Below are 13,010 nucleotides of genomic sequence, written 5' to 3'. Positions count from 1 at the left end.
AAGACGCTACACGGGTGCCAGTGGATCTGTGAAATCTGCTGACTAAACTGGCACCAGCCTCTGGGAGAAAACCAGCTCGCTTCTCCTGAGCTCTGGAGAGCGAGCAGGGTGGGGGGGCGGGGTTACTCTCAGGCAAGGCGGGAACAACACAGGGGGTCAGGGCTGGGGATGCTCACCTAGGCAGGAAGCGTGGATGCTGCTTCCAGAAGCATCTCAGTTGAGGCATCTGCCAGCCTTAATCACCCCTTCCCTTCATAACTCAGGGACCCGGTTCCTAGCACATTTGCCAGCACCCCATTTCTATTTTGGTAAGCATTTTAGTGGCTTCTGCATGTATATATTTCTTACGCATTCTATCACACCAGGGGCTTCCCTAAGGTGTGGACTGGAACCTTCACTCCCCTTCAGACCAGGCATTTGCCGAGATGTTCAGTGCTACCAGGTGATGGTGGGGGCCTTAGGGAAGCTGATGTGGCTAGAGGGAGCCAGGCTCTGGTAGAAGGCCGGAATGGCCATGGTGCCCCTTCCATACAAGGCAAGGCAGCGGCCCAGGAGGGAATGAGAAAGTGAGCCCTCTGAATTCTTAGCCACGTTAAAGTGCCAGGATAGAAGGCTACAGGTGTGCTTCATCCAGTGGCTCTTTTCAGGACCTGGTCTCTGGGCCAGCTATTCTGAATCCTGGAATATGAATATTTGGGACTAGGAAGTGGGGACTGGGTGAGCATCGCCGTTTTGGCTCTGGCTGCCACTGAGGCCTGCTGGGAGATGTCCCAGCTCTCGCTGCCCATTCACCTCAATCAAGTGTTCATACAGATCTCAGAGCCAGGGCACCGTATTCCCATACGCTACACATTTATTCACAGGGGTGCTTGTTCCAGGCTGGGAGAGGATTGGTCCTCATAGGACATTCACAGCATCTGCTTTAGCAGTAAACCCCTGAATAACACAAGAGTGGACGGCACCCAAGTTCCCAGGATGCCTCCAAGGCTGTACGGACCCTGAGATAACTGACTTGTCTTGGGTAGGAAGAAGAGAGTGGAAATTGATGGGGTGTCCTCAATAACACCTTGTCAACTAGAGACAGTGCTGGTATCCCATGGGTTATCTAGTTCATCCTAGTTGATGGCACCCATTAATTGTGTGAGGATCCAGTTGGCCTCTTATGGGGAAATGAGCCCCAAATTCAACTTCTCTGGTTTGCAAAGAAACAATATTGCTAAATGATGCATCTTTCTTTCTCAAGTGTTGATGGAATATTTATTAAAATTATTATGGCAGATTCTTCTTTGCCTACATATCAACCATTCTTCTCTTCTTGCTTACTAACAGAATTCCTATAGTTGGGAGATTCTGCATGAAATATAAACAGAAATGTTGTATGAGAGATTGAAGAAGTCTCCATAAAGGGAGCTGACTCTGTTGGGAAGTACATTCTTTTACTCTTCCCTTTAATATGGATGTGAACTCTGACTCTTTAATATGCATGGCTAGAACTCTGACAACCATATTGGGCTATGAGGGGATTCTGATGACAGAAGCCAGCACTGAGAATGGTGCAGAAGTATGGAAGTCTGGGTTCCTGGTAGCATTATGGGGATCCACTTACCTCCAAACTTCTTTGACATGAGGGAGTAATAAATTATTTTCTTTAAGCCACTGTTATTTTGAAATTTTTAATATGCAGATGGTCCTATTCCTAACTGGTATAATCGTATAGTATGCTACAGAGAAAACCACAATACATCTCCAGTGGCAGAATCATTCTCTCTGAAAATACAACACAGTAGAAAATAATAAGAAAAGAACACATTTGTAAAAAACAAACCACTTGCGATTCAAAATGTGTTCTTCTGACTACCTGATTAAAGAAGAGTCAAAACAGAAATTTCAAACTTATTTAGAAAATAAAAATATGGATCACTGTATACAAACACATATTAGATACAGCTAGGTATTAGATATACTCAGAAGCAAATTCACAGCCCCAAGAATTTTTATTAGAAAGAAAGAATGAGCATAAATAAAGTATTTGAGATAAAATGTAAAAAAAAAAAAACAACAACAAACCAAACTAAAACACCACAAACAAACCAAGGGAAAGAGGGAAAAAGGATATTATAAAAACAAAAGCAGAAATGAATAAATTAGAAGATGAAACTAGAAGAATTGATCAATACATCCAAGAGTTGATTCCCAGACACGAACCTCACAAATCTGGTAATTTTAATAAAGGAGATGAAGGTGACGGCGGGAGGGGGGGACAGAACTCAAAACCCACCCAAGGAAAGATTGTTATATTTTAAAATGTCAATATTTAAAACTTTCCACAACAAAGACACCAAAGAATGAAGAGAAAATAGCTGGAAGAAGAGATCTGCAATGTATATAATTCAAAGGATTAGTACCCAATATATAAAGAACTCTTAAAATTAATTTGGAAAATACAGCCAATGGAAGATTGGACAAAGGATGTGAACAGGTAATTCACAGAAGAGGAAATATAAATGTTAAGTACATAGATGAAAAGAAGCACAAGCTTTTTGGTATTCAGGGAAACAAAAACTAAAACCATAGTGAGATGCTACCTTTCTCCCATCAGGTTGTCATAAAAAAAAAAATCTAAAAATATAAATGCCAATGTTACTAAGGTGTAGTGAAATGTAGCCTTCCTGAAGGGAAATTTGGCAATAGCTATCAAAAATGTAAATGTGTATACCTATTTACACAGCAAATTCACTTTCTAGAATGGGCCTTTGAGAAATCTTCATACTTGGGTGAGAAGAATTTTACAAGAATTTTTCACAGTGCTGTTATTCCTTTTTTGTTTGTTTATTTGTTTTAGAAAGAGAGAGAGCAGGTAAGCAGGGGAGGGGGCAGAGGGAGAGAGAGAGAGAGAGAGAGAGAGAGAGAGAGAGAGAGAGAGAGAATCTCAAGCAGGCTCCATGCTGAGCATGGAGCCCAATGCAGGGCTCAATCCCACAACCCTGGGATCATGAATTGAGCTGAAATCAAGAGTTGGACGTTCAACTGACTGAACTAGCCAGGAGCCTCATAGCACTGTTATTTCTAATAGCAAATAATCAGAAACAACCTAAGTCCATCACTGGGGGAAAGAATATTACTCAGGAGGAAAAAACGAATGAATGAATGATGAAGCAGATCTGTATGTAGCCAAATTACTAAATGTAATAAGCTAATTGTAGACAAATAAGTATACTGTTGTATTTTTAGTGGAAAAAATACAAAACAGAAAAGAACGTTTAAATGATGATTCATATATATGCAAATGCCTAGAAAAAAACCTGAAAATTCACATCAAAGTTCTAACAGAGGTTACTTCTAGGAGCAGATTTGGGATTGAGACTTGTCAGAGGAATTTCTACTTTTTTTGCGTTGTTTGAATTCTGAGCTGAGAGAACATATTCATGTATTACTTGTATAACTTTAAAAATATTCTTTAAAAAGTCTTGGTGGTATTTTTGAATTCCAAAGAACATATTCATGTATTACTTGTATAATTTTATAAAATATACAGAGAAGATTTTTTTTAATCCTGAGGATATTTCTGAACTCCAAAGATAAAAAGAAAAAATACCAAAGGATCCTAAGGGGAGTGGGGGAGGTTTACCTACAAAGGAAAAGAGAATCAGGCCAACTATTGTTCATGTATGAGAGAGAAAAAAAATACATTTCCAGATATGCAAGGACTCAAAAAGTATATTGCCCACACACTCTGAATATTATTCACAGACGTGCTCTAGCCAAACATAGAATGCACACACACACACACACACACACACACACACACACACACACACACACACAAAGCCTAAATAATTGTGAAGTTTCATACAGGTATTAATTAAGCAAAGATTCAAAAATCTGATGAGATTCCAGATTATTTCCAAAATCTTGGCAGGTGTGTATGGGTAAAATGGTAAAGCAGAGAATAGAGGAAAATGGTATGTTAAAAGTCTCTTCCAGGGCACCTGGGTGGCTCAGTCAGTTAAGCATCCAACTTTGGCTCAGCTCAAGATCTCACAGTTCGTGGGTTCGAGCCCCACGACAGGCTCTGTGCTCACAGCTTGGAGCCTAGAGTCTGCTTCAGATTCTGTGTCTTCCTCTCTCCCTTCCCCTCCACTGCTTGCACTCTGTCTCTCTCTCTCTCAAAAATAAGTAAACATTTAAAAAAAAAGTCTCTTCCTATGTGGGGTTAAGGAGGTCATATTTACTATTCAATTATTAATTGAATAATTTATTATTAATATAGGGTAAATATAATAGGACCACTCTACAAAATATTACAGCTGAATAGTAATTAGAGAAAAGTAGGATGTTTCCCTTCCAAACTACTTAAGAAACCAAAGGACCATTGAAAAGGTCACTCTAGTACAAATCAGGAAAGGAAGTGGAAACAATAGCAAAGCTTAATAAACCAACAACAAACTATTTGATGGCTGAGATAAGTAGTCACAATAACCAGTAGCAGAACAAATATGAATGGGTTCCATTTATTATTAAAATTAAAGACAGTGTTTCTCAAACTGAGTGAAGAAGTAAAACTCAGCTACATTTTGTCAAGAGACATATAATACAAAAAATGCAGAAACAAAATGTCACTCATATAAAGGTGTGGGCAATGATTTACAGAGCAAATAAACAAAACAGGAATAGAAACACTGACATAAGATGAAGTAGAATTCAAGACAATATTCATTGAAACAGGGATACTTTGTGTGTGCATGTGAGAGAGAGAGAGAGAGAAATAGAGAGCTCTGTCACCATGCATCGCTATTACAGTACCATAGACTATATTCCCTATGCTAAATCTTTTATTCCCGTAACTTTTTCATACCATAACTGGAAGCCTGATCTCCCAGTCCCCTTTACCCATTTTGCCCACCTCCCCACCCCCTTCCCTCTGGCTTAACAACAGTTTGTTCTCTGTAATTATAGGTCTGCTTCTGCTTTTTGGTTACTCATTTGTTTTTTGGTTTGTTGTTTTGTTTTTTTTTTAGATTCCACATATAAGTGAAATCACATGGTATTTGTCTTTCTTTGTCTAACTTATTTCACTTAGCATGATACTTTCTAGGTCTATCCCTGTTGTCACAAATGGCAAGATCTCATCCTTTTTATCAATGAGTAATGTCCCACACATAGATATACCACATCTTCCCTATCCATTCAGGATGGACACTTGAATTGTTTCTATATCTTGGCTATTGTAAATAATGCTGCAATAAACATAGGTGTGCACGTATCTTTTTGAATTAGTGTTTTCATTTTCTTTGGGTAAATACGCAGTAATGGAATCATTGGATCATATGGTATTTCTATTTTTAATTTTTTGAGAACCTTCATGCTGTTTTCTATAGTGGCTGCACCTATTTACATTCCCACCAATAGTGCACAAGGGTTCCTTTCTCTCCGCATCTTCACCAACATTTATTATTTCATCTTTTTGGTTTCAGCCATACTGACAGGGGTAAGGGGGGTAAGGTGATATCTCATTATGTTTTTTAAAATTTTAATGTTTATTTATTTTTGAGAGGGGGAGGGGCAGAGAGAGAGGGAGACACAGAATCTGAAGCAGGCTCCAGGCTCTGAGCTGTCAGCACAGAGCCCAATGCGGGGCTTGAACCCACGAGCTGTGAGATCATGACCTGAGCCGAAGTTGGATGCTTAACTGACTGAGCCACCCAAACGCCCCTCTCATGGTTTTGATTTGCATTTTCCTGATGATGCATGATGTTGAGCATCTTTTCAGGTGTCTGTGAGCTACCTGTAGGTCTTCTTTAGAAAAATGTCCATTCAGGGGCACCTGGGTGGCTCAGTCGGTTAAGCGTCCAACTTCGGCTCAGGTTATGATCTCACAGCTCATGAGTTCGAACTCTGCATCGGGCTCTGTGCTGACAGCTCAGAGCCTGGAGCCAGCTTTGGATTCTGTGTCTCCCTCTCTCTCTGCCCCTGCCCTGCTCACACTCTGTCTCTCTCTCTCAAATATAAATAAACATTTTTTAAAAATTAAAGAAGATGTGGTTTATATATACAATGGAATACTACTTGGCAGTGAGAAAGAATGAAATCATGCCATTTGCAGCAGTGTAGCTGGAACTGGAAGGTATTATGCTAAGTGAAATAAGTTAGTCAGAGAAAGACTGATATCATATGTTTTCACTCATTTGTGGATCTTGAGAAACTTAGCAGAAGACCATGAGGGAAGGGAAGGGGAAAAAATAGTTACAAACAGAGAGGGAGAGAGGCAAACCATAAGAGGCTCTTAAATACAGAGAACAAACTGAGGGTTGATAGGGGGGTGGGGGAGGGGAAAATGGGTAATGGGCATAGAGGAGGGCACTTGTTGGGATGAGCACTGGGTGTTGTATGTAAGCGATAAACCATGGGAATCAACCCCAAAAACCAAGAGCACACTTTACACACTGTATGTCAGCCAATTTGACAATAAATTATATTTTTAAAAAATTAAAAAAATAAAAAATTGTTTTGCTTATTCTAGGTCTTTTGTAATTCTCACATAAATTTTAGGCTAACTAGTAAATTTCTACAGCAAAGATCTTGAGATTTTGATGGGATTGTGTTGAATCTATGGCTCAATTTGGAGAAAATTAACATTTTAACAATATTGACTCTCAATCCACAAACAAGGTATATATCTGACTTTACTGAGGTCTTCCTTCATTTCTCTCAGCAATGCATGTAATTTTCAGCGGAGAAATCTTGTATAACCTCTGAAGCATTTATTCTTGAAGATTTTATATCTTTTATGTCATTGTAAATGATGTATAAGGCTTTTTGCTGCTGGTATATAGAGATATAATTGATTTTTGTATATTGACCTTGTAGTCTGCTACCTTGTTAAGTTTACTTATTAATTCTAGCCACTTTTTGGAAAATTCCTTAGGATTTTGTATGTACACAATCATGTTGTCTTCAAATAAAAGCAGTTTTACTGTTTCCTATCCAAAAAAAAAAAAAAATGTTGCTATGGTACCTTATAGTTTTAAGTGCTATTGTAAATACTATCTTTTTTTAAACATTATATTCTAGACGTTTTTTATGGGTCCAAAGGCCTATAATAATGTTTTATATACTGATCTTACATCCAGACATCTTCAAAAATAGTAGTTCTAATAGTTTGCCTATGCTCATGAATGTTCTTGTTTCTTCCTTTCCAATCCTATTACTACTGATTTATTTTGTCATGTGTTACTGTATTTGCTAGTCTTCCAGGAAAATGTTGGATATCAGATACTCTTACCCTGTCCCAGACATTAAGAATTTACCTTCATCTGTTTCATCTTTAAGAATGTTGCTTGCTTTGGGGTTGGGATTTTTTTTTTTTTTTTTTTTTTTTTTTTTTTTGGATAGACCCTCTATAAATTAACGATGTTCCCTTCTGAATCTAATCTGCTCTTTAAAAAAAAAAAAAGTCATAAATGGACTTATGTTTCATTTTACCAAATCATTTTTCTAAATGTACTGAGATTATCACATTTCTCCTTTAATTTGTTAATGTGATGAACTCTATTAATATATTCCTAATGTTATCATTCTTAGTAAAAATTGGTTATGACATGTCTTAATGCATTGCTGGATTCAATTTGTTATTTCACTTGGACTTCTATTTGTAATTTCATAAGTGATATTAGCCTACAATTTTTCTTTCTTCCATTTTCTTCTTTGGTATTGGTCTCAAAGTGCCTCATGAATGAACTGGGAACATTTCTTCTTTTTATCCTCTTTCTTGAGTATAATGAAAATTGAGTTTGGCTATTGTTTTAAGAGTAGTCATCCAGAGGGGCATTTGGGTGGCTCAGTTGGTTAAGGATCCAACTTTGGCTCAGGTCATGATCTCACAGTTTGTGAGTTCAAGTCCCGCGTCGGGCTCTGTGCTGACAGCTCAGAGCCTGAAGCCTGCTTCAGATTCTCTGTCTCCCTCTCTCTCTGCCCCTCCCCTGTTTGTGCTCTGTGTCTCTCTCTCAAAAATAAATAAACATTAAAAAAATAAAAATAAAAATAAAGAGTAGTCATCTGGAAGATCATGGGAGTCTAGTGGTTATGTTTTGTTTGTTCTTTGGTGCATTTTTTTTTTAACATTTATTTATTTTTGAGACAGAGAGAGAGCATGAACAGGGAAGGGTCAGAGAAAGAGGGAGACACAGAATCTGAAACAGGCTCCAGGCTCTGAGCTGTCAGCACAGAGCCCAACGTGGGGCTTGAACCCACGGACCGCGAGATCATGACCTGAGTCGAAGTTGGACGCTTAACCGACTGAGCCACCCAGGCGCCCCGGTGCATATATTTTAAACAACTGATTTAATTTTTTTGTTATTCATAGTCTAGTCATATTCCGTATTTCCTCTTGCTTGGTGGTCTTTCGGAAGCTGTGCTTTCCTAGAAATGTGCCCTTTTCTTCCAGGTCTTCAGATTTATTACCCCATATCGTTTAATGCATTCTGATCTTTTAAAGTTCCATTGTATATACAGTTATTGTACTTTTTATTCCTAATATTGTTTATTTGCATCTTCTTTTTTCTTGTTTAGTGTTTCCAGAAATGTCTATTGAATTAGTCCTTACACAGAAGTTAGAAATTTACCCTCAAGGTGTATCTCTAACTATATCAAAACAATATGCACAAGATTACCCATTCTGGCATAATTCATCATAGCAATATAGTGGACGTAGTCTCAATGTCCATTTGAAGGAAATTAGCTGAATAAATTATGCCACTTCCACAAAGTAGACAGTTAGATAGCCATTTAAAAAAAAGAATGAGGGGCGCCTGGGTGGCGCAGTCGGTTAAGCGTCTGACTTCAGCCAGGTCACGATCTCGCGGTCCGTGAGTTCGAGACCCGCGTCGGGCTCTGGGCTGATGGCTCAGAGCCTGGAGCCTGTTTCCGATTCTGTGTCTCCCTCTCTCTCTGCCCCTCCCCTGTTCATGCTCTGTCTCTCTCTGTCCCAAAGAAAATAAATAAACGTTGAAAAAAAAAATTAAAAAAAAAAAAAATTAAAAAAAGAATGATGGGGCACCTGGGTGGCTCAGTTGGTTGAGCGTCCGACTTCAGCTCAGGTCATGATCATGCAGTTTGTGAGTTCAAGCCCCACATCACTGCTGTTGCTGCTGTCAGCAGAGCCCCCTTTGGATCCTCTGTCCCCCTCTCTCTGCCCCTCCCCTCATTGCACTCTCTCAAAAATAAACAAATGTTAAAAAGAAAAAAAACAGAACAAGGAAGACCTGTATAAACTGATGGGCCATGATTTCCAGAATATGTGATTAAGTGGAAAAAACAACGTGCAAAAGAGTATATATAGAATGCTACCTTTTGTATAAGAAAAAATGGGACCTATATTTGTATCTGCTTATTTAGAAAAAGAAATAGGACGGATAAGATTGTTTACCTACACAGGATAGGAAGTGGAACTTTTTAAAAATTTTATTTTAGAGAGAGAGAGAGAGCACACACAGGGGAGAGGGGCAGAGGGAGAGAGAAAGAGGATCCCAAGCAGGCTCCGTGCTCAGTGCAGAGCCCAATGCAGGGCTCAATCCCATGCCCCTGTGATCATCACCTAAGCCCAAATCAATAGATGCTCAACCAACTGAGCCACCCAGGTGCCCCAGGGAATGGAACGTTTATCATGCCTTTTTATATAGCTTTGACTTATGTTGATATTTTAGATATTAAAAAAAATCAATAAGAACAGAGAAGCAACTAAAACTGAATGCCAACAATAACAAATAAACCTAACTGTATATCACACAAATAACCACACAGAAGAAAAACATTACTTCAAATAACTTTTGACCACAATTCTGTGACTGTACACCCTCAGGAGGATAGAGTCCAAGGACAAAAAGAACTTCAAAGAAATCTTGAACTTCACTTAATACACTTTTGGGGAATACTACTGATATAGCAATTCTGAAATTCTTTCATTTGTGTGCAAGATTTGGTAAGCGAGTACACATGTTTGTTGGCTTCTCATTCAGGGAGGAGGGGGATATAAATATGAAATGGGAGGAAGGAAGACCTCTGGGATGTTGGATTGGGATTCAAGGTATTGGCATAAACTCATCATTTTTAAGAAGTGGTATTTCCTAGCTATGCATGCTAAGAGGGCCTAGAAACAATGAGGCTCCGGCAACAGTGAGCACACCTAAGCATTCAGATGTTGGTTTCTAAATACCATTCTTCTCTGAAGAGAATCAGAGCTGTTTGTAGAAATGCATGATTCCAGGACTGGTGCAGAGACCACAAGATGAGTCTGGAATATCTATACATTGTGCCAAAAAGTACTAAAGTATCAAAGGATAGAGAGGACTTGTCAAATGGACAGAGAAACTGCTTTAAAGGTTTCCTACTGGTCACATTTGGGACAATCTGCATATGAAAATGAATAATGACAGAAGTAAATTGTTATCAACCAAATACAAAAAATACACCCACCACACTTACTGATAATTTAAAAAACATTAAAAGGGAAAGGCAGATGGGAAAACGCTTTTTTACAGAAGGGGGGTCTGCAAATACACAGAGAAGGAATGAGACCTATGAGATATATAGGAAACTTTCAGACTAAGCCATGACTCTGTTCCGAGTCAGGTTTTCACTCATAGATATACTATCTGTTGGTCATTCTTACCTTTTTTCAGTTTTAGGCTAATACGAAGAAAGCCACTATAAACATTTGTGTACAGAAATTTGTGGGGACATATGTCTTCATTTCTCTTGGAGGAAACGCCAACAAGTACGGTTACTGACTCACATCATATGTAATGTATGTTCAGTTTCCAAGAGACCACAATACCATCTCACACATACCCCTGCCCTGGTCCCGATCCCAGCTCTAGGATTACACGCTGCATTTCATTGCTATCTCTTTAACACTGTAGGTATAATCCAGGAGAAGTGAGGGAAAATACCCTCTAAAAGACTTGTACAAAGCACCACTGTTTGTTGTTCACTCCAAACCCCAGTATTGTCACCAGGACATGCTACTTACAGGGGAGTTTTCCCAAAAAGCTTAGGAAGTCAGAAAATAAGGAGGATGGATAAGTAAATTTTGATATAGTTCTAACAATGCGATATGACACAGAAAGCAATGAAAAAAGAACAAATAAATACTACATACACCAATATGGGTGAGTCAATATGGATGTCCGTATAGTATGGATGAGTCCCACAGATAATTTTGAGGGAAAGAAGACAGACCAAAAAAAGTACACCCTGGTGATATCCTTTATATAAAATTCAGTAATAGGCAAAATTGGAATATAGTAAAGGAAGTCAGAAAAGTGATTCCCTGTGGGGGTAGTGACTGAGGGGTACACGAGAGGTTCCTGAGAGGCTGCTAGGCTCTGAATCTAAGTGCAGGTTACTTGGATGTACTTGCTTTGTGAAAACGTACCACACTGTACATTTATGATGAATGCACCCTTCTATACATGTGTCATATATATATATATATATATTTTTTTTTTAAAGAGCAAACTTAACCTTGATTCCAAAACTAAACAAAAAGAATACTGAATCCTTTATGAGTTAATTTTAATTTTTTTTAACATTTATTTATTTTTGAGAGACAGAGCGTGAGCAGGGCAGGGGCCGAGAGAGAGAGAGAGACACAGGATCCGAAGCAGGCTCCAGGCTCAGAGTGTCGGTACAGAGCCCAATGGGAGGCTCGAACCCACGAACCGTGAGATCATGACCTGAGCCAAAGTCCGATACTTAACCTACTGAGCCACCCAAGCACCCTTCTGAGTTAATTTTAAACTTTGGGTTTCAGCAGGCATGCTTATCCTCTGACTTCCTAAGCTTTTTGGGAAAAGTCTTTTTAAGGAGCATGTCCTAGTGGCAGTACTCAGCATGGGAACGTGCAGGGACAAATGCACTTGGAGGCTCTGTCTTAGGTGCACGTTGGCACACTTTTGTGGAAAGAAGTTCGACAATACACACCAAGAGATTTAAAAAGATATGCATGCTACTTTACCTGCTAATTCCCCTCCAGGAATGAATCTTAAATCAACATCTCAAATATTTATGATATTACTCTATCACATAACTCTATTACGATATAGAGTTATACATTAACACTTTTTTAGAAAAGAAAACCCTTTGAAGGCAGTACTTACAATTGGCGTCCCAAAAGGAATGTAACCTGAGAGGGGAGAGGAAAGGGTCAGGTCTTACAGTCCCACCCCATCCCACTCCACCCCTCAACAGAGGCACCGGCAGAGACCTCTAGACTTGGTCTTGGTAATGGTCCTGATGAGGGAGCTCAGGTCAGCGAGGCAGAAGGCACCTCTAGCCCCCAGGCCTTTTCCGGCTCAGCCCTCCCCAGGATAGAGGGCTCCCCCGTGTCCCCCAGCCACCCTCTCTCTGTTCCCCTTTGGCCAGATACTTCTCACTCCAAAACTCAGAAGCCCTCTGCTGAGGGCAGGGCTGCCCACCGCTGGGAACACCATGCACTTGGTGCTACAGTTGGTGTTCCTTCCATGATTTCCTCCAGGAGGCACCGTGTCCCCTGCCCACGCCCACTACACACAGCACGCTGCCTTCAAAGGCCCCAGAATGTCCTCCTTCTTCTCTCAGCTTACCTTTCTAGCACACAGCCTTACTTCAGTTCTGAAAGGGGAACTCTCCACACACTTGAGATGTCTACCTCTAAGTGCCAGGGGTACTCTTTAAATCTCTCCTACCCTGCCTAAACATCCTCAGTAGAGCAGGCCCCAGGCACTGTCTCCTCACCGCTCGCTTCCCTGGACTATCGGAGGCCCCGTCTGCTGCCCTCCACCTCCCACTGTCAGTGGGCGGCCCTGTGTCCCTGGCCTCTAGCTTATGGCAGGCAGTCAGCTGGCGGGCTGGACAGCAGAGAACCACACTTATCTGGGTTATCTAAAGCAAAGGTTCGCATCCTGACTGTGCATAATTGCGCTTGCACATGAACTGTCACTCTACTGCCCGCATTCCTCTGGAGATGGGCCCCA

At 40.0% G+C, this 13,010-nt stretch overlaps 1 protein-coding gene across 6 annotated transcripts in view; it reads right to left on the bottom strand.

The window, feature by feature from the left end:
* Nucleotides 1–13,010, bottom strand: part of SFXN5 (sideroflexin 5) — a 117,328-nt gene that overhangs the window by 63,213 nt on the left and 41,105 nt on the right. For all 6 annotated transcript variants that reach the window (XM_040458539.1, XM_040458535.1, XM_040458533.1 and 3 more), the window contains one exon: nt 12,156–12,181. In XM_040458539.1, the coding sequence (XP_040314473.1) occupies nt 12,156–12,181 (26 nt within the window). The remainder of the gene's footprint in view (nt 1–12,155; nt 12,182–13,010) is intronic.

The sequence above is a fragment of the Herpailurus yagouaroundi genome, unplaced genomic scaffold (genome assembly GCF_014898765.1).
Source record: "Herpailurus yagouaroundi ecotype Mexico unplaced genomic scaffold, PumYag 221, whole genome shotgun sequence".
Lineage (NCBI taxonomy): Eukaryota > Metazoa > Chordata > Mammalia > Carnivora > Felidae > Herpailurus > Herpailurus yagouaroundi.
Note: the sequence above shows the minus strand (reverse complement) of the source record. Positions and strands in the feature narration are given on the sequence as shown.